At 35.1% G+C, this 27,511-nt stretch overlaps 2 protein-coding genes across 2 annotated transcripts in view; one reads left to right on the top strand and one right to left on the bottom strand.

Moving 5' to 3' along the window:
- Positions 1-68: 68 nt before the first annotated feature.
- LOC138335450 (intermembrane lipid transfer protein VPS13C-like) lies at positions 69-26,143 on the top strand. Its single transcript, XM_069284582.1, has 32 exons — positions 69-1,005; positions 1,399-1,534; positions 1,763-1,840; positions 2,602-2,628; positions 4,867-4,947; positions 5,143-5,336; positions 9,678-9,792; positions 10,179-10,313; positions 10,776-10,865; positions 11,090-11,314; positions 11,729-11,815; positions 12,708-12,818; positions 13,292-13,444; positions 15,096-15,221; positions 15,479-15,612; positions 15,867-16,005; positions 16,093-16,198; positions 16,545-16,711; positions 17,397-17,450; positions 20,677-20,916; positions 21,691-21,825; positions 22,145-22,296; positions 22,739-22,844; positions 23,120-23,185; positions 23,345-23,398; positions 23,629-23,765; positions 24,151-24,346; positions 24,596-24,671; positions 24,909-24,994; positions 25,241-25,364; positions 25,650-25,773; positions 26,095-26,143. Exons 1-32 carry the CDS (start codon positions 953-955, stop codon positions 26,141-26,143), a joined length of 3,756 nt encoding a protein of 1,251 aa, XP_069140683.1. The 5' UTR covers positions 69-952.
- Positions 26,056-27,511, bottom strand: part of LOC138335146 (intermembrane lipid transfer protein VPS13A-like) — a 46,637-nt gene continuing 45,181 nt past the window's right edge. Inside the window, exon 46 of the mRNA XM_069284097.1 lies at positions 26,056-27,103. Within this exon, the coding sequence (XP_069140198.1) occupies positions 26,814-27,103 (290 nt within the window). The 3' untranslated portion in view covers positions 26,056-26,813. The remainder of the gene's footprint in view (positions 27,104-27,511) is intronic.

Here is a 27,511-nt window from a genome sequence, read left to right as displayed (position 1 = left end):
TAAAAAAAAAATATGAATAACTATGTGACCTATAGTATACAGGGATTAACAACCTTATCCATGATCCTGTGATCTGAATTATCTGTCCTTTATTCCTGATTCATTGCCCTTTGAAGAAATTCTAAGACAAATTATATTATTATTCTCTTACTCATCATATGTGATTCTTTTATGTAATGTAGTACCGTATTTTTGCGCGTATAGTGCGCACTTTTTTTCATAATTTATCAAGTGAAAAGTTGGGGGTGCGCACTATACGCAGGTACAAGGCATAGCCAGGTCCTGGGTCATAATCACCGACCGGCAGGTCCGAGCTGTGCAGTAACATTTTGTACACGTTGTCGTGAAATAATTATGACTAAATACTTGGATCTTTAAGTCAATGGTCAATGCATATATTCAATATAAAAGGAAAACATCTCTTGAAATTTTTATCTTTAATTCCTTGAAAGTCCGTTTTGAGAGCACATGTGTTCATGACCGGATTCATGTTACGATCGTGAATCTTCAGTAAGGTATCTCCAAATCTAAATGGCTAAATGAATATAGCCTGGAGCTTGAAACGATGTATAAATGTGTAAGTAATTCGTCACATTAGACAGATTACCTTATAAATATGTTTCTCCATCATGTGATAACTTTTGAACTTGCAAATGTTTACGGAAGTGAGTGTAATCCCACATGCAGAGCCAGCAAATTAAATACGAAACTAAAACCTTCTTACATTAACACTGACCAATCGGCACTATAAATGATGGTATGACTGTAAAATTTACTCTTATTACTATCTTTTGAAATGGTTCTGTAAGATATTATCCTGATTTCAATACTAATTGAAATAATTGAGAATACGGAAGCGTGCAGTCAGTAATCAAATATGGCGGCCACCTGTGGTTGATTAGCCTACTCGGTCGGCTTTCCAGCTAATATCTTGGACAATGATTAAATCTAAATGCCGAACAGATACACAATAGACTTGATTGATACCACTTGGAATTACTCAAGGTATGATTAATTATTTGATTGTAAAAACATCGTTGTTGATATCCTCATTATAGTGTCATCGGCAATTCACAAGCTAACTAGGCCTGCCGTTGTGTAAACAAAGTGTCAATCATCGTGTCAAACTCCTCTCGCCAGTTAATTTTAATGAACAGAAGGTTGTTTTAAGCACTGATAAACAATAAGAACCGTTTGATTTTGTTCTTCAAAAGTGTTTGGTGGCAATGCAAAATGTTGTGAACGAAGATACAAAAACTGAGATTTTTTTTTGTAATTTTTTTTTTTCCAAAATGGAACTCAAAAACGTACCTGCGCACTATACGCGGGTGCGCACTATACGCGCAAAAATACGGTACTTGTATATCCTGTGAGTAACCTGGATACACTTTTTTCCAGTTCACCAGACGGCCTGCTGACACGCGCCCTGGGATCGGCAGGACATGTGCTGACCTCTGCTGGAGCTTTTGTGTTTGATGATGATGATGACTACCTGTCAGGAGAGGAGATGGACCATGAACGACTTCGACTAAAGGTAGTACTTGCCAGAAAATTGCTTTAAAAAAAAAGGAAAACAAAAATTATACTGAATTCTTTTTGAATTTTTCTTCCTTTGTAGAAAATAATATAGATTTTTGTTTTCTACAATCTCTGTGAAATCCAGATAATTTAGTTAGTGATTCAGGGCATTTGGGCCTGTTGTATTAGATACAGATACAACTTGGATTTGGATAATGTTATTCTCTGTTTTATTCTGTTTTAGGTTGATGGTTTTGACCTCACATCGACTCTCCTACATCGGAGAGCTTGTCTACAGCTGATCCCACTTACACCTGACAAGGTATTTACAATATCATGGTTTGAAATGTTTCATACAAGGTGAAAGAAAGAATGACTATCAGGAAAATATTATGTGGAATACATTTCAACATAAAGCATTTTCATCATATTTAAAATGAATAAGAACTCCATCTATTGTAAGAAATGTTTTAATAAATGCCCATTAAATTAATTATCTTTCTGTGCAAGAGTTATATTACTAAAAGTGGGACAAGGAAGTAATTCCAACCGTGTGGACAAAACAAAATTGTCAAATTTAAAAACATTTTGTTTTGTCCACAAGGTTGGAATTACTTTCTTGACCCATATTTACCATTTGAAGTAATTCGTATCCAACAGACTTACGTTTGATTGGATCCTGTGTCATCTGGAAAATCCTGTTGATATTACTTCTTTGACCCTTATTACTAAAAGTACAACATATATGTGATTTTACATCATATCTAAGCTAACAATGTGTTAGCTTGATAAGATATTTCGTCCATAATTTTTTCCTATTTGAGATTCTCAGCTTTTGAGCAACATGGATGATATTTATTATTTTATTCACACATTTTCATTTTTGATCAAAGAATTGTGGAGTTTTAGGGTATATATACCTGTTCAGCACTCGATTTGACCTCAAATTAGGCATTTTGATATGTTATTATAAATTAGTTCTTTTTTATTTGTTTGGTAATATCCTTTTTACTTTGTCAAAGTTTTGCCTGATTGACTGATCCTTGCCTGTGACTGTAGATTATTTTAAAATTGTGTTTTTAGCCAAAGGATTCCTCAGAAATCATAAAGGTACACTTATCAACAGAATGTGCCGGTATTGTGTGTTGTCTGCATGTGTATCTGTTAGTTAGGAATTTTTAGTTGTTTTTTGTTCAACAATTATGATATGTATTATTATTTCTATCATCAATCACTACAAAGAAACAGATGATCACATTTTGTCTCATCAAGACAACAATTTTTTTTGTACTAAGAGATGATTACCTGATGACTCCAATATACATCAGTTATGTCATTTAAATATCTAAATTATCTACCTGTAAGTGTAAAATCAATTTTTATGGAGGTTGATTTTTATCCAATCCAAGGGTAATCCAACGACCTTATCAACCAAATTTTAAGGCCCACCAATTATGAGCACATATTGCTCCTACATATATGGAGATATGTTCTTGCAAAATTTATCATAATTAGGAAAAAGGGAAGATAAAAAAATGATTCAGCCCTCATGAAATTATATTGCTTTACATTACATGTACTTTGCTTTTACATTACATTTGCTTGAGATATATTTGCCTTGATGTTGTTGAATGTATCTTTTTGTTGTATGATACACCCAATATATGGTACATAATTTGTTGTTTCGTTATTTTATTTCCATCTCAGTTATTGGAATTTGAATATTTAAGAATTAAGGTATATATATCAATCAAATAATAAATAACTGGAAATGATTTTGGATGGCACATCACTCTAACAAGTGTGAAGGATCTAAAGTCCCTCTTTGATTTCAGAATCCTAATTGAAGAATTTCAATGGCCCGGAAGTCTAAACTTCTCAAAGTTACCTACTCAAACACCTGAATAATTTTCATCATGGTCTCCCCCCTTATTTCAAGTTTTTACTGTCACTATAGGTTTATCTAACCAAAAGGACATCCAAACTAATAAGCCTTTGATTTTTAGCGTCCGTCGTCCGTTCCTCAACAATCGACTTCTTCTCTATAACCACTGGTCGGAATTTAACAAAGTTTGACTGGTAGCATCCTTATGGACTACTGACTGAAAATGTACAAATGGTTGAGCTGACCCCCGGGGGGTCTAAGGGGTGGGGCCAAAAGGGGTCATTTTGGCTATTTCCATATAAACAACTTCTTCTTTGAAACTAGTATGTGATAGCACTCATAATGCGATGGTAGCATCCTCATAGGATGATTAGCAAAAAAGAAAAACAGGTGAGCGACAGAGGGCCTCTGTTTTGTAAAACTACAGTAACTATAAACATACATATTTTAGCACAGCCAAATTTTAGCACAAATGTGAAAACTGTAAATTATGTGTTATTAGTGTGGATAAAAATTAGTGAAATTCTGTGGTTCGACACCGGAAATACGCTTTTACAAAATTTAACGCTGTACATGAAACAGCACTTCAAAGACAGCGCGAAAGGAGCTAAAATAAAACTACAGCTAAAATAAATATGTTGACAGTATATGAAGTATTAGTTGAATAATTGCCATGATTACTCCTCCAAAGATATAATCAGACTGTGCTTGTATGGATAGTATAAGTAGCATGGTCTAATAGATGTTGTGTGACATAGTTCTAGTCAAATTCAAGATTTGTAAATAATCTACATTCACATTTGATGTATACTTGAATATGTATCTTATCCTCAGGATCTGTCTATTACTCATATTTGGGTAAATAGTTTTGCATATATATATAGGATCTTACATAAATGTTCATTTCATATGAGGTTTTATGAAACAAGTCTAAGATTTTTTTTTATTTTGCGAGCCTTGGCAAGCAAAAATTAAAACTTCGTGACGAGTTTCATAAAATCTCATATGAATTTAACACAAATTTAAGATTATATATATACTTTTTATCACATAACTACAGATACCTACTTACAGAATTCATTATATTGGATGTAAAATATTTTCAAAGGATATATTAGAATGTCAAATAAATGGAAGATAACTTTAACAGTATGAAATTGATAAAAATACAATGTTGGATGTAAAATATTTTCAAAGGATATATTAGAATGTCAAATAAATGGAAGATAGCTTTAACAGTATGAAATTGAAAAAAAAAAACTTACTACTAGATATCATAAATATTATGATGAAGATATGAATGTCCCTAACGTTAAGTAATATATTAAGCAACTGAATTTGGAAAATTGTAATAAGCTAAGAAGGTCTCCAATGCGGAGTCGGAATACTTCAGGATAGCCACTACAAACCTCTCATGAATTTGTCAATTAACAATAAACCATTGATGTTTTTCTCTCTTTCAGCATTCCATTAAGTACTGGTTTTTGTTGGATATAGATGTTTCTCATGGTCGCAAGGTCATCAAAATTCTTTCCCCTCTCAAGGTCAGTTAGAAGTCTTTCAAAACATTAAGGCTTTTATTTTGCAGCTTTCAATTAGAAATCTAGTACATTTCATACAATTTGAAAAATTATTAGAATAGGTTTATATTCTTTTCTTAATTTGATGCTGATATTTTTTAACTGTCCCTAAAAATATTTCTGAATTAAAATGTAAATGAAATTCTTTTTATCTCTTAGGTCAGGAACAGTTTGACCCTTGACCTTGATATTCTGTGTAAGACGACTGACCTTGAGAAGTATGTGCCCGATAGGGATGTCCTTGGTAGTAAGGAGTACACCAAACTGACCACTCTGGCCCCTGACCAGGACTACAATGTGCCCCTGTTCCTTGCCTACCACTGTGATTTGTTTGTCTGCCCATCACAGCTCAGGTATATATGTGACTAAATTTGGGACTTCACTTCTTTGCCAACACACCGAGGAGAGAGGCGACTAAATTTGCATCCTATACCAATGAGCACTATAAATCTATTTCGCGACACATTTGACGTCACACGTGGCACGCTTTCCAGTGATCGCTCATAATAAATTTTAGCGTTCTGCCGAACAGCATGGATACACTTTTGTAGATCCGGCCTTCGGCTGCCACTTGCCGAAGGGTTAATTGCGTTACACTGTGCTGCTATATAGTTTAATATTTGTCTACTTTGTCCCGCATTACTGTTCCTCGCATACAACCAGAAGCATTCCCATATAATCATGTTCGTTTTGTATGTCTTGATAAAGGGGCAGATCGCCTCGAAAATTTGACAATTTTGTTTTGTCCACACGGTTGGAATTACTTCCTTGTCCCATATTTACTATTTGAAGTAATTCGTATCCAACAGATTTACAATTTGATTGGATCCCGTGTCATCTGGAAAATCCTGTTGATATTACTTCTTTGACCCTTATTATTTTTAAGTAATATCTGCATCACAAACTAGTTCCCACTTTTTTGTGATCCAGCTTTTTCCATTCTGTTGTCTGTTGCTTGTCCTAATTGTTGTCCTTAATTTGTACTCTTATTATACTACCACCATCTGGTCACATTTGCTATGGATGCGGGTCAGATTTACAATAAAGCTAAGAAACAGGCTTTAAGAGTTGTAACCTTGCAACATCACATCAGCAACTACAACTCTTATATCCAGGCTAACACCACACCTAAAGGCCTGCGTTTCAAGTGTTCACCCAATATTTGTGTTCTGTCCCAATCAGCCGCCACCCGTTTTGACAACATCAAACTTAACTGCCATATGAAAATGCTACATTTTCTACGAGATGTGTGTCACCACAAACTATCTTCTGCCACCCTAGAGCTCAAACACCATCTAGACCAACTTTCTGCTTCCACCACCGCACACCATAGTAACATCTGTCTACAGAAGATACAACACTTCCAACATAAGAAGAGAGAGTCACTCAGACACACCCAACAGAACAAATTACAACGTGACGGAGTAGCATTTATACCATTCACGGAATACATCACATCCAACGCTACTAAGACACACAGAAATAGAAGGTTCCGATGCATAAGACCAAGTACACAGCCATCTAGTACACGCAACACAGTTGTCAACCTTTCTGACCATCATCTCACTGCTGCAGAAACTGCCCTTCTGACCAAAGGCCTAAACTTTTGCCCGGTTCCCAAAGAAGTTAACCACGCCGAACTCTTTGATGACATGTAAAAGTTCTACAGGCTTCTCAGATTACGTGTGCATTTTGCCAGTGATGATGACCCAGATGATGTTGATGACAGACCACCAGCTCCACCTCCTGTTGCACCCCCAATCAACCCCTTTAAGAAAAAGAGCACTTGGAACCCACCACCCAGCCGAGAGCCCGCCCTTGAAGCATACATCAAGGCAGTTAGGGAGGAAGTTGCTGCTCACATTGATCGTGCCCAGATCAGTAAAGACAACCTTTCTACGTCAGAACGCCGAGCACTTCATTCACTACAACAAAATGCTGAAATTGTCATCAAACCAGCAGATAAAGGCTCGGCAGTTGTAATTATGAACAGGAGAGACTACATTACAGAAGCAAACCGTCAGCTCTCCAACGCACAGTTCTACCAGAAACTGGATAGGGACCCCACAGAGGAACACACCAAACTGGTCAATGACACCTTAGATAGGATCCTAGACCGAGGAGATATTGACGAAGACACAGCGAGCTTTTTACGACCAGAGAACGCTCAAGCAGGCAAATTCTATCTCCTCCCCAAAATCCACAAACCTGGCAACCCGGGCAGGCCAATCATCAACTCTATAGGCCACCCTACCGAAAAGATATCTAAGTTTATTGATTTCCATTTACGCCCCATTGTTGAAAATCTACCATCTTATCTAAAAGATACTACTGACTACTTGAATAAAACGCCTTGCCATGACCTACCAGATGGCACTCTGTTAGTTACGATGGATGTTGTCTCTCTCTACACCAACATCCCGCACACGGACGGCATCGCTGCCTGTCGTGCGGCATGGGACAGACGTGTGTCTAACCATCCGTCGACCCAGAGTTTAGTAGATCTCCTTAAACTTGTCCTCACCCTTAACAACTTCAAGTTTAATGACGACAACTACTTGCAAATCAGTGGTACAGCTATGGGCACCAAGATGGCTCCTTCGTATGCCAATGTATTCATGGGACACCTTGAATCTGCTATCTTAACATCAGCCCCAATCCAACCTTTCAGCTGGCTCAGATTCATTGGCGATATTGAAATCAAATGGACCTCCAACCGACAGTCTCTTGATGAATTTATTGAACATGCCAACACATTTCACAATACCATCAAATTCACTGCCGATATATCATCAGATACCAATATATTTCTAGACACTAGATCCACCTTAGTTGAAGGGGCCATTAGTACTGACTTGTATTCCAAACCTACTGATTCTCATCTATACCTCCGTCCCACCAGCTGTCATCCCTCGCATACCACCAGAAGCATTCCCTATTCACAAGCTTTACGAATCCGTCGTATAGTGTCCGACAATACCACCTTCGAACGGCGGTGCGAAGAGATGAAATGCCACCTTCTCTCTAGAGGATACAAATCGCATCTGATCGACCAAGAAATCGACAAGGTCCGCGCCATAGATAGAGCCAATCTCCTCATATACCAAACCAGAACTGCCACTCAACGTGTTCCCTGTGTGGTAACATTCCACCCTAACTTACCACATCTCCCTTCTATCCTTAGGAACCACTGGAAAATCATTGAGTCATCAACAAAACTTAGGCGTATTTTCCCAGAGCCACCGCTACTAGCCTACCGCAGACCAAAAAATGTAAAAGACCTTGTAGTGAGCAGCAAACTTCCTCCTCTTGCTCCTGCTGCACAAACGGGTTCATTCCAGACATGCAACAATAAACGGTGCATGATGTGTCCATACACAGCATCCACAGACACATTTGAATGTGCTATCAACAACAGAGCATACAACATCCGACAGAACCTGACGTGCAAATCCAGCAATGTCATCTACCTCCTCTCGTGTAGGAAATGCACAATGCAATACGTTGGGGAAACCGGTGGTCCACTCAACGTCAGAATCAACAATCACCGCTGGTCTATCAAACAGAACAAACCTGACTATCCGGTTGCCAGACATTTCAACTTGCCCATCCATAGTTGGAAAGACATGCAGGTGATTGCAATTGAGCACTGTTCCTACTGGACACAAACCAAGCGTCGATCGAGAGAGAGATTCTGGATTACCTATCTACAGACCCGCTATCCCAAAGGCATTAACGAACGTTAAATATACAAATTGACATCAATTGATCACTTGCTTTTCAATTAATTATCCCTATTTCCAGCATTTTCCCGTTCTGTTCTACGGGTTTTTGATCCTTTACATATGCTGCCCAGCAAAAGGCGACTTAATTTGAGACTTCACTTCTTTGCCAACACACCGAGGAGATAGGCGACTAAATTTGCATCCTATACCAATGAGCACTATAAATCTATTTCGCCACACATTTGACGTCACACGTGGCAAGCTTTCCAGTCATCGCTCATAATAAATTTTAGCGTTCTGCCGAACAGCATGGATACACTTTTGTAGATCCGGCCTTCGGCTGCCACTTGCCGAAGGGTTAATTGCGTTCCACTGTGCTGCTATATAGTTTAATATTTGTCTACTTTGTCCCGCATTACTGTTCGTATCCTATTATGTAATCGTGTTCGTTTTGTATGTCTTGATAAAGGGGCAGATTGCCTCGAAAATTTGACAATTTTGTTTTGTCCACACGGTTGGAATTACTTCCTTGTCCCATGTGATCATATAGATATATGAAAGCTGTGGGTTAAGTTGCATTTTGTTGTGGTGTAATGATTAGATGCCAAGCAAAAAAGTAGATTAGATTAAAAAAAAAAGAAAACTTACACACATACATACCCTCATACATATAGAGTGTGAGGAAAGCCGTTTTGGTATTATCAAACTAAAAACAAGACTATAAATGAAGATTTGGTTAAAATATTTTATTTATTATTTATAATGTTTAATAAGCAAAACATTTCCGTTCAACTATGCATTAACAATGGAGACTAAAAATAATAAGAAGTATTTATTCATGGTATTAAGTAACAAAATTAAAAGATATGTAAAAAGAAATTGTTGATTTGGATTTACAAATTATTAATAAGCTCTCGAATAAGTAATCAGCAAATGGATTAATATCTGATAGGGTGTTATCTTTAACAGGCGATACCAGATACATAACAAGGGTATCTACTGGAAGGACCTCCTGATGACCAAGGAGAAAGCCAAGTGTTTTACCTGTCAGGGATCTGGAGAGGATAGGTCATTCAACCTCAAGGTCAGTAAGTTCAAGGTCAACTTGATATTAACAGAAGCACCTGATATTCAGAAATTGAAGCAAACCTCTTGAATTCATGAAGAGACCTATAGATTGGTACATGGATATGATATTTAGAAGTCTTTGAAAAAGGCCTAGCATATGTGATAAAGTATGCTAGATTTAGATCTGTATGTGTACCATAATGATGAATTCCTAAGAACAATTAAGGCTTTCCCTTGAAGGATATTGCCTTATCGCTGAAATATCTTTCTGAAAATGCCAAAAGAGAATATCTGTATAGACTGATTATTCCGAAAATTATTAAAAATGGGTTTGAATATTATAAGATGGGTTTGATGCGAAACATTAAAAGTCTTTTCATAGTCTGTGATGAATTACAACAGGTTTTGTGTAAGGAGCAGTCCAAACTACAGCCAAGTCAGGAGATCCCTAAAGGGGTACCCTACTACATCCTTCATGTAAAGGCACCGGTCATGATCCACAACTTCCTACCTTACGATATCCAATTCTCTTTGGAGGTAATGATTCTCCTTCAACTTATATACTTAGGGATGTGTATCACAATTATCTCCCCTAACACAAATAAATTACTTACATTTTAAATGCATCCATTTGTTTTCAGAATTTAATTTTGATTTCATGGTGTTCATTTCCCTAAATAAAGCTGACTTCTAGCTATAAATTCTTTTTTTTTTTAGTTATCTCCCTTGCGGGTAGGTATTGATTGTGATGTCATGATATTGTGTGCATAAATTACAATTAGGTTATAATTACGTGTATCAGAGCCAAATTGGAAGATTCAAAGTTGTTGACGATGTACATGTGATAATGTGATGTAAATATATTTGATTAAGAAAGTCAATATATAAGTAGTCAAAGAAAATATCAGAGTGTTTAATATTGATTCCCTGTAATTTTGATATAGTTTCTATGCAGTGTATAATAGCTGGTAAACATATGGACTATAATTGTTTCCACAGGGTACTGGGAATTTCAGCAGCCTGACACATGGAGAAAGCACTCCCCTTTATACCGTGGAGCAGGCTAGTCCTCAAAAACTACACATACAGGTATTCACGGTCGATAAAGTTTATCTATGATTTGGGTACCTTCTTTATCTGATGATTGTAAATGTATTGCTATGTTGACATTTGTTGTCTGGTCTAAAAATGCCCCTCCATGAAATGAAAATGGAAGAGGGGTTATACATAGTGTACCCTACACCTGTGCTTTCCAATTCAGAATTATTTATGTCTTACAAGCATTTTCAGTTTTCAATTTTGTATAATTTCAGTTACAAGACTACATTGGCTGTGATTGGACAGGGATATTTGAGATCTCACAGGGATTGGAGGAATTTAAAGCCGTTTCCATGGCTCCCTACGACTGTGCTGCTGATGAAAACAGTAACAAACAGCTAACTATCATTGTCAATGCTAAAGAAAAGTTATCACTAGACCTGTACTTCTACAGTCCTTACTGGGTCCTCAACAAGACGGAACTCCCCATTCAGATACGGGTAGGTCAAAGGTTAAACACCTTTCTGCATAATTTAGAAATGGAAATGGTATGTTAATGGTTATAACTTTGCTTTTTAAAAAAAAAATGAAAAAAGTGTGATAACTGAAGTTTTATTTGAGTCACCTTGAAATCATTTTACATGTCAATTGCATATTAAGATGTGTGACAATGTGATTGTGAGTAACGTGGTGATCTATTTTCTATTTCATATTCTGAATCATTAATGTCCTATGATAAACCTTTGCTCTGTGAGATCTTTTTAAGTTCTTAGACAATATGCATATAAAAACAGTACTGGTGCAAATTAAGCTAACAATTCCTGCAGTTCTACCAGTACACTTTCAATAACTAAATCACTGATTTCATGAAACTTAACCCTATAAGTACCTCATACCAAGCATGGTTGTTCTAGGGATCTGGATCTGATGCTGTGTACGACTGTTGTCCTTCCAATGCCGTTCCTCTGCTCTTCCGCTTCAAGAAGACAAAACGGAAAAAGGTTTGTCACATATTTGGATGATTGTAACGAACTGTATTATTTTGAAATCTCACTGTTTAGATATCTTACCATATAGGATTATTTTCATGTACCGGGGGGAGGGTTATTATGATTTGACTATTTTTTAACTCTCTTTTTCAGAGATATTCTTATTTATGGAGAAGTATATATTTATACACCAACATTACTTAAATAATGAAAAATGAAAAATAGCTATCTGGCTTTGTAACTTGGCTTTGTTAGTTTGGGTTTCTCTGTAAACGAATGACCTTCACTATGAATTACAATGTAATGACCTTGATGTAACTCTCTTCATTCTACTTTTAACAAATTTCTGTATTACCCTTGACTAAGTGACATATTAAAATCCAACCTAATTAATGATGTCTTATTTCTTTTCATTTTACCTTTAATTGTTTGATATTGAATCTTTGCATATGAACTTGTTGGCATGGTTTTAGTCAATCTCATCTATGACCTTGAATCTTGGGCTTTTCCTTGACCAGTAAATTATCTAGTATCTTCTGCATTAAAAGTAAGCTTTATTGTTGGCATCCACTCATATGATGCATTTAATATTTTGTCCTAGTGTCTGATATAATATTTTAATGGAATAACCATTAATATTTCTGACCTTAAGTTTTCATTCATATACTTCTTTTATTTGTTTGTCTGTTATAAAGCATTTGGTTCTGTTTCTTTGCATTTCATCTTGTTCCAGCCTTGACTTGATACATTTGATCTTTACATATTTACTTCTGACCTTAATTCTCTACTTCTACTTTCTTCCTGTACACTTCTAGCCTATCACTCTTGTTCCAATCCTGTTTAACTATTAACATGTACTAATGACATGCTACATTTTACTAACTTAAGATATTGAATTCTACAGGCCAAGGTGCGAGTCTACAACTCTAAATGGTCTCAGTCCTTTTCCATGGACACCATTGGTAACTCTGGTGTCGTCATTTGTTACGACAAGGAACGCCAGAAGAGATACAGGGTATGTAATAGATGGAAAGTCTTTTTAAAACACACATAAGGTATATGTAGAAGATTGCTGCACAGACCTGATATTGGGTCTTTCCTATTCATGGTTGTTTAAAGATGTTGTTTTATCATTTTATTGATTGCATTAATATCTTCCAATTAAAACAAACAAACAGCCAGTCGGTAGTATAATTAATCAGTAATATGTGGAGCAGATGTTTTGTGTGCCCTTTAGTTAATAGTGTTATGTTAATAGTGGAATCACAATGGTAATAATGCCACTCAAACTTGAGATATTTAATACATAGCTGCTGCTAAAGTCATTCAATTGTTATTCACTTACCATATATGCAACTGTTAATCTTCGTGGACATGTTTTGAAAATTGAAATCACAACATTATTAGTGACAAAAGAAAAGTAGTTTACTGTAGAATACAGATCTTTGTTAAAGTTTAGTATTTACTTAACACATTCTGTTGTAACAGATGATGCTACAATGTCAGTGGTCAAGTCTAAAACTGACGAGGATAGTGACCATTCTGCCTTTCTTTCTGGTGGTCAACAATTCCTCCCATAACCTTCGTTATATGGAGGAGAATGAAGAGACAGATCTGTGGGAGGACCTTAAAAAGGGCAAGGTAAGGGAACTTAACTTTGATAAGACCTTCAAGAGGGCAAGGTAAGGGAGCCTTAACTTTGGTAAGACCTTCTAAAGGGCAAGGTAAGGGAACGTTAACTTTGGTAAGACCTTAAAAAGGGCAAGGTAAGGGAACGTTAACTTTGGTAAGACCTTAAAAAGGGCAAGGTAAGGGAGCCTTAACTTTGGTAAGACCTTCAAAAGGGCAAGGTAAGGGAACCTTAACTTTGGTAAGACCTTAAAAAGGGCAAGGTAAGGGAGCCTTAACTTTGGTAAGACCTTCAAAAGGGCAAGGTAAGGGAACCTTAACTTTGGTAAGACCTTAAAAAGGGCAAGGTAAGGGAACCTTAACTTTGGTAAGACCTTAAAAAGGGCAAGGTAAGGGAACCTTAACTTTGGTAAGACCTTCAAAAGGGCAAGGTAAGGGAGCCTTAACTTTGGTAAGACCTTCTAAAGGGCAAGGTAAGGGAACGTTAACTTTGGTAAGACCTTAAAAAAGGCAAGGTAAGGGAACGTTAACTTTGGTAAGACCTTAAAAAGGGCAAGGTAAGGGAGTCTTAACTTTGGTAAGACCTTCAAAAGGGCAAGGTAAGGGAACCTTAACTTTGATAAGACCTTCAAAAGGGCAAGGTAAGGGAGCCTTAACTTTGGTAAGACCTTCTAAAGGGCAAGGTAAGGGAACGTTAACTTTGGTAAGACCTTAAAAAAGGCAAGGTAAGGGAACGTTAACTTTGGTAAGACCTTAAAAAGGGCAAGGTAAGGGAGTCTTAACTTTGGTAAGACCTTCAAAAGGGCAAGGTAAGGGAACCTTAACTTTGATAAGACCTTCAAAAGGGCAAGGTAAGGGAGCCTTAACTTTGGTAAGACCTTCAAAAGGGCAAGGTAAGGGAGCCTTAACTTTGGTAAGACCTTAAAAGGTAAGGGAGCCTTAACTTTGGTAAGACCTTCAAAAGGGCAAGGTAAGGGAACCTTAACTTTGATAAGACCTTCAAAAGGGCAAGGTAAGGGAGCCTTAACTTTGGTAAGACCATAAAAAGGGCAAGGTAAGGGAGCCTTAACTTTGGTAAGACCTTCAAAAGGGCAAGGTAAGGGAACCTTAACTTTGATAAGACCTTCAAAAGGGCAAGGTAAGGGAACCTTAACTTTGGTAAGACCTTCAAAATGGTAAGGTAAGGGAGCCTTAACTTTGGTAAGACCTTCAAAAGGGCAAGGTAAGGGAACGTTAACTTTGGTAAGACCTTAAAAATGGTAAGGTAAGGGAACCTAAAATTTAGTTATTTTGCTAAAAAGTGTAAGATAAGGGAACCTTAACTTTGGTTAGATGTGCAAATACAGTATAAGCAGTCACAAGTCATCCTGTGATTGACATTGAAAGGTTATTAATGTGACAGGTTCCCTGATTTGGTCAGGCTATCTTAATTGTATTTTAATGAACTTGATCATGCTCACTCTATATGAGAATCAATTTTAGAGGGTCGCCTATGGCCATTTGAGGCCTTACTTTTCAAAATTGACCCCTATGATGTAGGAAATTTTTTATATTGTTGAATGATATTTCTTTGCTAATGCCCCCCTTGCACTTAACTGAAAATAACCCATGCATTTTGTCAGCCAAATGATCCTTCTATACATATTAATGATTCTGTTTCCAGTGCTGCCCTCTGTGGCCAAGGACGACCAGTGAGAAGATGTTTATAAAGTATGAGGACAGTGGAGTAGTGTCTGAACACATCCCCTTCAATGTTCTCAACAACACAGTACTGCGCATGGAACATGGGGTAAATAGATGGACTTAAAATTCCACTTTTGAAAACAGTAAAATCAGTTAATTGAATATATTTGTATTGATGGAGGTATAACAATAAATCAATGCTTCTAATATCAACATATAATGATGATAAATTTGAAATGTTCATACTAAATTACCTGACAGCACTTCATAAACAGGTTAAATTTTAATTAATCTGCCAGAATCTGCTTGCTCACTCACACACTTGGTTAGCATCATTTAACTTTGTGTATGACCTTGTTACAGTCTGCCCTATGTGTAGAAGTTTCCGGAGGAATTGAGACCCCTAGAACAATCACATTTACCGACTATGATCCCGGGGACGCTCCAGTGAGAGTGGAGAATCTTTGTGATGATGTTTTCATCACAATTCATCAAATGTGAGTCACAGTTCTGTTTGTCATACACTTCCATATGTAGGAGTTCTGTTGTTAGCTAGGGTGCTAAAACAGTGCTGTACTGATAAGTATTGTCCTTTTATTTTTTGGTCGGGATGACGTTCATATTGTCTTGTTTTCATCATCAGTCTTTCATCTTTTCACATGTCATCATGCATGTAATTTTAGAACCTGAAATAACAAATGATTTATTTGTAGGTAGAAATTGTATCATAATGCCTCCGTATGTTATATAGAAACCAGCACCAGATGACTGTACTGCCTGCTGACCGGTCCATCCTGTACACCTGGGACGACCCAACAGGACCCAGAAAACTGATGTGGAATGTGTATGGCTGTTCCAACAAACAGGACTCAGAAGTGGACATTACCAAGGTAACCACATGATTGTCATGTGTCACCCTGACAATGTTTTCTGTTATATGATTAGAAAACTAAATAAAACATGTTTGTCTATTCTAGGATGGATTCTACTTCAAACAACTTAAAATTCAACTTGTTCAGGAGTCTGGGACCTACAAGTATAGTCCTCAACAAGGAAGGCAGAGACACGACAGCAGTCCTGAAGGTGGGTCTCTTTTGGTAGTAATGGAGAGGTGCATCTCCTTCTTAGTTAGAATGAAGAATTACCCTGTTTCTGGGCTTCCCAGTAGTTGGGTTTTTCTTGGTGAAGACAGAGATTGGTGGTCGGTCTCTTTCTTGAAAGCCCAGTTAGATTATCTCAGAATTCAATAAAACTGTTTTGAGAATATGGTATTTAATACAACAGATCTGAGGGCATTTTCCTGGCAGCTCAGTGGACGGTAGCCGAATGGACACGTCTGTTTCTGGTAGCCCAACAAATGGGTCTATTTCAATTTCTGCAATGGATATCTGTTCAGTATAACCTGAATATTTTAAATTATTCACTACAGATGACAGTGATGCTGTAGACTACATGTACGACAGTGATATGGACAATTCAACTCTCCTCAAAACAAACTCCTACAAAATGAAAATTTACTGGATTTCTTTCTTGGATGGACAGCAAAGAGTTGTTCTGTTTACACGAGATTCCCGAGTAGCAGATGCCGCACGTATGGTAAGATTGTCCTTTAACTGCTTTAAGTTTGTTTTCTCTATCTTTCTCTAGTAATCAATTTAGTTATTTGACATTCTCTTTTTCTTTATGGTATTAAGTTTGCTTATATCTCCCTTTATTGGTGAATTATCTCTTTTTTTCTGCTCTATTTATTGTCATTTTCATGTGAGAGATTTCTTTTTACAGGAATACCTAAAATGGGTATATTTCAGTTTTGAAAAATTTTCCTAAGTTTTTGTTCACAGTTTGAATTTTCACCTCCAATTATAAACTATCCTTTGGCTTCCTTGTTGATGATTTTATGACTTAATATTTACATTTTAATTTTCCACTCCTTCCATTATCCTTAATGGCAATGTTTTAGCACTGTGTGGGACTTTTCATGAAGGATTTTCAATATTTCAATTTTATTTTATTTTTATTTTTTTGCTTTAATATAAAACCGTATTTATTCAGCAAAAACCTCTTTGGTTATAATTGATATATTATATATATACTAACCTGAAATCCATTAATGGGCTTAAGGCATCATATGTGTGCATTAGACTTCGAGGATATATAATTATAGTCGCAATAAAAAGCAAATCATTACAAGTTTGAATAAATACGGTATTAACATGATATGTGTCATCAAGACCCTTGTTTATTTATTTATTTGTTTTGGAATATGTTGCTGTTCAAACAGGCTCATGTAAATGATCTGTGTTCACCAAAGCATGTTGGTGGTCCAGCGCCAAAGGTAAAACACTCCTCCCCACCCTCACCGTCCCCACCCCTGGGGCAACACGTAGGCCAGTCATAAAATGTTTTTCCTGTAGCCTCACTCACAGATATCAGACTGCTGACCAAAGCAGTGAAGTCTTTATTCAGTTTTGTCATTGATCACTTGACTTTGTTTCAAGCAAAGTTTGAAAATAATTGTTCAAATGTTTAACCAAACCACAGTAGTAGATCTAGATGTACTACATAGATATAGATCTTTTCGTACTTCACTTAAATTCTGTTATCTATGATTGTGACAATGTTACTATATCCAAATTCCATATGATTTTGTTCTTTGACACGTACCTAAAATTTGAATTGCCAACATAGATATCAAATGGCCTATGATTTTTTTTTGGTCAGTAGTCTCAAACTGTCAATGTCAAACAGGAACTACATTTTGTAGGCTTTCTAACAAACACTACACTCATGCTGCAGCATCATTACTCACCTCATGACCAAAAGTGTTTATTATTTTATGGATTATGATAAGAAAATATGTCGTCAATACTGTTCAAGTAACTTTTGTTCAAAGTGATATTAATCATTAAACTTTCATTAAATTTTATTTTCTTTTTCTTTTCATTCTTAATTAATGAATAAGATTATCTTCAATAACACACTTCAAATGTACCATGAATATTATGAGACGTTGAGTGTTTTGGTTGCTAGAAAGTCTATGACCTGATTGCTTATAATGTTTTTTGGTAGTGTTTCTTTGACTTGAATAAAGCAGAAAAATGGAATGCTAGAAATGTTTACACATACAGCTTAAACATTTCTACTTTTGGCAAACAGGTTGAATCATACTTTGTACAACATTATCCGACTGGTGATAATATTGATGTATATATTTCATATTATGTATAAAAAATAACTGAAATATATTTTGTAACTCCTTGTATCAAAAAGATCATACATACTTTTTATTTTCATACAAAAAAAAAGATACTAAACTTCATCTAACAAAAGGATATATTGCTAATCTGGGAATATATAAGTCACACTTGACTGTAATGTATTACCAATAAAAATGTTGCATAAATTAGCATGTAATTGTACAATTATACACAAGATGTTAGCTCCTTTTGGAATTTTTCTGCTGTACCATTTAACTGTTGTGTCTTCCTGGATCTTCTCAGTGATAATCTATCTGCCAAACTTATTAATAGCTGCATCTAATAAGAATTCATTTGGGGAGTTATAAAATTGTCAAAGTTGCTAATGATATGAGAATTTGAGTGAAATCTTATTAATACTATCTAAGGAAGGTAAAAGTAAACTTTTGTATGTTGCTTATGTTAGCTAGGACTGAAATAACGATGTTTTGTTCAGAGAACAGTATTTGCTAGAATTTGTAACATTAATAGCATGTCACATAGAGTTACAGACAAACCCAGTTTGGAGGTTTTTACCTCAGAATTTACACAGAAATTGATTGTTAATCTCTTTAACCAAATCTCTTAAACCAAAACAAAAATGATTAAGAAAAAACGCAAGCTTTCAAAGGAACATTTGATTATTTGAATTTCCTAAGTATCGTGTGCATTTTAGCATTCATTAGATAAAAATCCAAGATTTAAAGGAAGTATATAACCATTAGTTGTTATGAACTCACCAGATGTTTGCTTAACTTTTAAAAGACTTTTACTTAACTGTTATACTATTAATGTTTCTTTTGATCTTTGTGTGACAAAGTGGTTTACTTATTACAATAACATTATACTTTATGCAAAACTGGAACACAAAACTGGTTTAAAACAATTAAAGGATTATTGTTTTTATCATGACAACATAATAGATTAATTTCTCAGATACAAAAGTAATTTCTTAATGGTTCACAATTTCATGAAATATTGAATATTGATATGGTAAGTCTGATGAAGGAATATTTCTTGCTATAAATATAGATAGCTTTATGTTAACTGCAAACAAATCTTTCTGAAATACCAAGGTAGTATAGCGAGTCTTTTTTCAACTTTTACTTATAAATTCTATCTTTTAAACTTTATCATTTCTATTATAAACTTTAATCTCCTAATTAATGTTTATATTTGCAGTAACTTAATTTAACATTCAAATTGATACTATTTATCTGTATATACAGATAAAGAGATAATAATCAAAATGAATTCCAATGTGAAAACGAAATTACTGGTTGTGACTAGAAATTCAGTTGTTCAGAAATCAACTAAAAATATATAATGATATAAATATAAATGTACTATTGATAAACATTCTACTATGTTTCTGAACAACTGAATTTCTAGTCACAACGAGTAATTTCATTTTCACATTGGAATTCATTTTGATTAAAGGTCAAAACTGAGAAAATATAAAACAGAAAATGGATATTTTTTCATTGTTCAGTAAAATTATATAAAAACCGTGTTCTTAATTAATAGCTGTAAATGAGTTTTCAGAAAATGATTTCAATTGAGAGGAAATGAAAGTTTAAATTACTTAGTTCCTAGAGATTTTTCTTGAGGTATTCATATTTTTTCCGTTTGTTCTTTTGCCTAATAATGAGAACTCTGACCTCTAGGTTAAAGGTCAAATCAGTTGAAAGACAGAAATAGGAATTATTGTATTGCATCTTGGTTGCTTATGCTGACTGTGAAGTCGAAGACCAATAAAATACAAAGAAACTCAAACGGCAAAAATCAGAGACGGTCATATATGGTAACATATAAAAATTTTATGTCCCTAATATTAACTTATGTCTATTAGGGCCTAGTGTCATAATTCTGATAACAAATAATTTGGTTCTGTTGGTATCTGGAGAGTTTTTAATAATAGAAATATTACAATAGGTGTATATATTTTGAGCATAAGACATCACATACAAATGCTTGTGAATCTAGCTCAGTTTGCGCTATTTATTTCCATAATCATTAGATAGGTTAGTAAAAATTAACATTATCACTATGATCTTTTTTCAATTGAAATACTCCATGAAGCAAATTAGATTAAAGTCAAAATCATTTATAAATCCAAATCAGACAGATCCACAGTATCTGACAGAGATATAGACATTATGTGTTTTAACATACCAGGTTAATAAACCATACATATATTATAAAGATATCTTAAATAAAATATATAAATGTACTGATTGGCTGCATAAAAACTGTTTGTAAGCTTGTAAAAGGCATGTTCAATACAAATATAAAAATATTCATGTATTAATTTGGTATTTATAGATGAATGAAGGTGAGCAGGCATCCCTTCTGACAATGTTCTCCTTGGATGGACTGTCTTTGTCTGTAGTCAGCGAAGCTTATGAGGAGGTCGCCCTGGTCAGCGTCTCAAGTATGCCAGCCATGTGGCAGATTGAGGTCAAGAACAAACTCAAGGTCCTAGAGGATGTGACTTTGGTGACTTGGTTAGAGGATAAATGGATCCATGGCCTGTCCCAGGCCAGTCTAGAGGACAGAATAGAGGTAAATATTATAGGGCAGAGGTCACAGAGGTCAGGGTAGTGGTTAAAGTCTAGAGGACAGAATAGAGTTAAGTGTTAAGGTAAAGGTCACAGAGGTCAGGGTAGTGGTTAAAATCTAAAGGACAGAATAGAGGTAAGTGTTAGGGTAAAGGTCACAGAGGTCAGGGTAGTGGTTAAAATCTAAAGGACAGAATAGATGTAAGTGTTAGGGTAAAGGTCACAGAGGTCAGGGTAGTGGTCAAAGTCTACATGACAAGATAGAGGTTAGTGTGAGAACATAGGTCAGATAAGAGGTTAAAGTCTACAGGTCAAAATAAGAGGTAAGTGTGAGGGCTGAGGTCACAGAGGTCAGGGAAGTGTTTAAAGTCTAGAGGACAGAATAGAGGTAAATACTAGGGGAGAGGTCACAGAGCTCAAGGTAGCGGTTAAAATCTAAAGGACAGAATAGAGGTAAATATTAGGGCAGAGGTCACAGAGGTCAGGGTAGTGGTTTAAGTCTACAGGACAAAATAAGAGGTAAGTGTGAGGGCTGTGGTCACAGAGGTCAGAATAACATATTATAATTACAGGAATCCTGTGAAAGGAAAATATAAAAATTTTTAAACATATTCACAGATTTAAAGAAAAATCAATCTATTTTGAAATATGAAATATCTTTGTGTCACCTCCTGAACTTTAACAAATCAAAATCATTTTTGAGTCAATCATATTTGTTACATTATACAGTGAAATATTTTTCCAGAAGCAAGACTAAGTGTGTAACTTTTTTTGACAGGTGGACTTTGCCAACATGAGGATGACAAAGCCTTACATTGGAGATCTATGTCGTGTTTGTCCTCCTGGGATGTTGTTCCAATACAGAAGATCTCAACACCAGACATTTGTACATACCAAAATACATCACATACAGGTATTACACAAAACATGTGTTCAAACGTCGGACGACCTGATGGCACAATGGTAACACACTTGTCCTTCATCAAGACGTCTGCAGTTCAATTGCTATGTGAAATAGAAATAACCGTAAGGGTCACCAACTCATTCAAAATCTTGTGGGTTTCCTCCCACATTAAACCCTATGGACACTGCTATTTCGGCCAACAATCATAACTGACGTTGGTTTAAATAACTAAAGTAACAATTATTTTTAAATATTTTTTTATTTCTGAAACAAGTATTTAGTTAAGAATTTAAAAATGTTTGTGACTATTGTTTGCTGGTGTTTGTAGGTTGATAACCAGCTGTATGATGCCTACTACCAGACAGTGTTACACCCGGCCCCCATACCTCTAAATATGATCAAGAAAAAGGGCCCTAAACCCTTTATAGAATTTGGTATGATTCGTCGTCAAGTTCCAGAAAATCATGTGGACACCTTCAGGTTTGTCAAGCATCTGTTTTCAGCTTCTAACTTAATAACTTTGTTGCATATTTTTTATTGAGAAAACAAGATAACATTGATGGCAAATTTGTAGCAAACTAAACCCTGTATTCATATCATATGAAATTGAATATTTTGTCCATTTTACAAGTTGTTTTGTCAGTTATGACTAATTCATAATGTTATACTCAGACTTCTTAGACCTTCAGGGATCTGGTAGAAAGTTCTCAGACACTAGCTACTAATGACATGGCTTTGACTATATTTATAGTGTCTTGTCATCAAGTGATCAGTAATTGTTACAGGAGTAGGCAACCATTGGAATCTATCAAACCCTAGAGTGTAACACAGCAGTGATCCTATCAATAAAAAAATGGGGTGGGGTAGAGAAAACCATAAAATGTTTTATTTTCAATAAAATAATCTGTTACGATCCACACAGACAACTACAGGTGATAGTCCAAGAGTTTAGTGTCCAGCTGGACTGGGGATTCATCGAGTCCATTCAGGACACGTTCGCTGACCTTGTGCCTAAACAGGAGTCTGAGGTCAGTTAAACAATATAATGGCTATTTACAAAGTAAACCACTCATTTAGATTATAACACATGATGGTATGTAAAGTCATGTTGGCAAAATATGGAAAAAAGAATTGTCTCTGTGGTTTTAATTGGAAAAGTTTCTACCTGGGGCAAAAATGTAAAAAAAAAAAAAAATCTGGAATCAAATGTTTCTCCTAGAAAAAAAATGTAAATATTTCCAATACAATGGGTTAATATCATCTTATAAATGAGAATGAGATTGTGCCTCTTTTTATATTACAGTGTGCAAGATTACAGTCAGATCTAATTTTAGCACAAAAACATCTTAGTGAACTGGCAGAGGTCAAGGTTAGTATATTTTACAAAGTTACTCATATAGATAATTTGTATTTAACACTAGACAAGCCTTACAAATGTAATTGAAATTGAGTATCTTCTTGATCAAAGATGATTATTAATATGTATTTTGGCATTTGTTTCTTCATAACACTTTCTTTTTAATTGCAGGATAGAAGCACCAAACAGTTATTCTTTGAGATGTGTAAAATTTCTCCACTCAAGGTAACGTTTCTATTTGAATTAATTGGAATCAAATTGATGTGTGTGCTATAAGTGATTGCTTTGAATTTTTCATACAATAATTTGTAAATAAGGTTTTAAAACTTATTCAACATGTTTAATTTTTAGTGTTTTGGTAACTTTTAAAATGTAATTGTTTCTCTATTAGGGAAGCAAATTTAAGACTGCTAATAATTTGAACACTTAATAATTTGTTACTTGTTTAATGATAGATACATGTCAGCTTTTCCTTCCGAGGAACACCTCACCTAACACGTGACAACCAGCCAAATATTACTTCAGACATTAAAGAGTTCCTCCGAAACTCTGTTGGAGCTACATTTATAGAGGTTAAGGATGTGGAGCTCAAGTAAGTTATTGTGTCTGCTCTTACAATAAACTGAGTGTGGTATTACCCTGACATCAAATAGGTGTTACTCCTGTACAGTGATCATATTCTATCTGTCCAATCATTTGCTATAGCACAATTTTGATATGAGAGACATGAGGATTTATGTTTTACATATTTCTCCAAGACTTCATGCATATTTGTTTTTCAAATTTTGTAAAAAGAGTCTTCCATTTTTATTAAAACAAATCTGATGAGATGCATCACTTTTTACTTGACAATGTTTAAATTTCTTTCTAGGTCATCTGTGAAATGAAACACATTTTAAATACCTGTAGTATATTTGGTCAGTAAATGCAAACCACTAATATCATAGCTGAATATTTTTATTTCTATCATATTCCAGATTTGGATATTTTGAGAAACGCGGTGCCTCGTTGTCATGGAAACAGCTGACAAATCAGGCAGTAGCCCACTACCGTCAGCAGCTGATCCTACAAGTGTATGTTGTCGTCCTAGGACTTGATGTACTGGGCAATCCATATGGTCTTATGCAGGACATTTCACAAGGCCTTGGCGACCTCTTCTATGAACCTCTGTTGGTGAGGACATTGTCTTATACAGATCTAGGGGACCGCTTCTTCAGTCTGATGCAAGACAATGCTTTTGATCTTATTGGCATAGAGGGGTTGGGGATAGGGGTTCAATAAATGATTATGTCTATTTCTGGGCTTCCAAAAGTCTGTGAATGTCTGCTCTCTGTGAATTGTTTTACGGAAAAGAAATATTTCCAAAAAAAAAAGTATCTGGTATATTTACTATTTCATGTTTTATTTGCTTTTCCATTTCAGGACACAATTCAAGGAGATGATGAGTTCTCTGAGAATATGACCAGAGGTTTTCAGAGTGCTATGGGACACATAGTGGGTTAGTATATGTATTGTGATGAATCTAAGTGTCATGCATTTTTCAGAAAACCTGTTAGAATTTTTGCCATTTAAAACTACAGTTGTTGTTGAATTCGTTAGTTTTGCATTGGAGTGTTCAAAAGATGAAAATATATATATATTTTTTTATATTATTATCAGTTGTACCCTTATTATTAATGCTTCCAATATGTACTAATTTCAAACAGAGTGTAGATGAATAAACTGTTTAATACAGGTGGTGGAGCTAACTCTGTAGCCAGGATAACAGGAACTTTTGGTAGTGCTCTGGCGTATCTCTCCTTCGACAAGGAATTCCAAAAGGTAAATTAATAGGGTAGCATTTACAGTGGAGTTGATTCCCTTTTGACATACACCTGTCACCATGTATATATTATGTTCTTGTTGTAATAAAACAATGACTTGCAACAATTCATTGATAGTTTTCACGCACACGAAGTTGACTTTTCCAATATTTAATAAGTTTTATTTTGCTGTTTATTCTTCATTGAAATTTTATAATATAGTCAGGATCTGACATGTCATTATCCTTTCAACACATATATCTAGAAACGCAGACGACGAATGCAGCAGCAGCCAGCTGACTTACCTCACAGTATGGCCATGGCTGGGAAAGGTTTCCTCACAGGAATCAAGTATGGTCTAACAGGGATTGTTCTAGACCCCTACCAAGGTACCATCTCCAGTTATCTCCCTTTCTTTCAATGATTCTTTCATAACTTATTCTAAGAAATTTGATTCCTTCTCCTATTTCCATTAATTCTGAAATTCAGAAGTTGATGAGTTTTAAATCTATGTAGAGATCTGGAAATTATTCGCAAAAGAAAAATATCAAACTTTAACCTGTTTTGACATGCAGTTATGAATGAAAATCTCATTTTATAAGTTAATAGATAACTTTATCATATAGTTTGTCTCCAATAAAAAAAAGTGCCTAATTTATTACGTTCTTGATCAGGTGCCTCAGAGGATGGTGTAGAAGGATTCTTCAAAGGTATTGGGCGTGGTATTCTGGGTCTAATCACACAGCCTATAGGGGGAGTATTAGACATGGTCAGTCTGGCGTTTGACGGTGTACGGAGGTAAATAGTGTTTATTTTTAGGGATATATTTACATGGTCCACAAGATGATATAATGGTGTCATTATTAACTGTTTTATGGTGCTAGCTCAAAATTATTGAAAACAAGTTGAATCTGGCTAAATGGTTTCATGGTCTAGTAACTATTTATGGTGTAAACTTTTTATTGCCAATCAGTAGCCTTGAAACTATGAAATTTACTTAACATTTATCTAGTAGATTAATTTTTGTTTTGTCCTAAATGTATATCACATTCTCCAACATAATACTGATGTAACCTTGTCTGACTTGTTTGTAATATCGAGACCTCGCTCTTTGCGTAGCAAGACAGGAACATTGGCATTTGATGGCTTTACGGAATCTCCGAGCTGAAAGAAATTGGTGGAAGGGAGACAACTGTGAAAATAAAAACACCAAACATGGACAAACAACTGAAATTAATATAAATCCACAAAAAATGTTGTTTTTGTCAAGGAGGTGTAAGTGGGTTTAGTGGTTATCAAGCAGTGATTAAAGATAATGTAAATCACTAATTCTTTTTGAACTTTGATTTTTTTTTAAAGATCTAGTGAGTTATTTTCTAAAAGGTTATAAAAAAAATTGAAACCAGTTTTAGCATTTTAATTTTTTTTTTCTTTTATTTCATATTGGACTTTAACCTTTTTTTTTTTAGAAATATAACATGCTTCAGGTTAATTAAATAATCAATCATGGTAAAATCAGGTTCCACCAAGAATTATGTAAGTTGCATTATCTTTGTTAGTGAGGGTTACTATTATCTGGAAATTAAACAGACTAGAGCAAAATCCAAACATTTATAGTGCATGCATTGAAATAAAGCTAAACTAAAATTAAAGCATTCAACAACTATAAGTTTTCCTCTATTCATGCAAGCAAAACTTCAAAAATAGCATGAAATATAATAAACAAGATGCTATCAAATGCAAATGCACACAAATATAACAACACTTCTTCCCCAAAAGAAAAAAAATAATTCAACAAAACTAACATAAAAACCATATTAAAATAACAGGATAAAACTTTAAAAGAACAACAAAATATCTAAATCCAGATGAAAAACATTGTAAATAGGAGTTGTAACTGAAAAATCTGAATTACCCATGGAGACCTGGACTGGCCCTTTGGGAGTCAGGAAGACTGGTTTATCTAGCGAGGGGTCATGAAGTTCATCTGTATCCTCGGTCTCACTTACATCTGCGTCATCGCTACTGTCATCAGAGAATATACCTCCGAGTTTGTTAGTGATGCTATGGATCAGACCGTCGGGCTCAGTGTCTGACTCACCCTGAATACTACCCTGTTTGATAGATTCTGTAAAAAAGTGTTCTACCATGTACCACTTATCAGACACTGCAGTGGATTATCCATATCAACTTTTCTTCTCCATCTTACTGGGCATAAAAATAACAAAAGTTTCATGATCTTGCAAACTGTTAATAAAGTGTATAAATTTCAGTAACAGTTGAGGCCAAACAAGAAATTTATCATAAATATCTGTCCAACACAATAACCTTATTTATTGTACACCCAATAGACAGACAACCACCACTGGATAAATAACTTCAATAGAGGCAACAGTTGTATTAAACACAACTTTCTAACTACTTTTTTTATATAAAATTCCATGCGCTTTTTGACTGACTATATGCTTAGCAAACATATTCTTATTTCAACTTTGATTCCATGATGTCAAATATGCATGTGATATACATCTGCAAT

This window comes from Argopecten irradians, chromosome 1, assembly GCF_041381155.1.
Source record: "Argopecten irradians isolate NY chromosome 1, Ai_NY, whole genome shotgun sequence".
NCBI lineage: Eukaryota > Metazoa > Mollusca > Bivalvia > Pectinida > Pectinidae > Argopecten > Argopecten irradians.
This window is presented reverse-complemented; position numbering and strand designations above follow the sequence as displayed.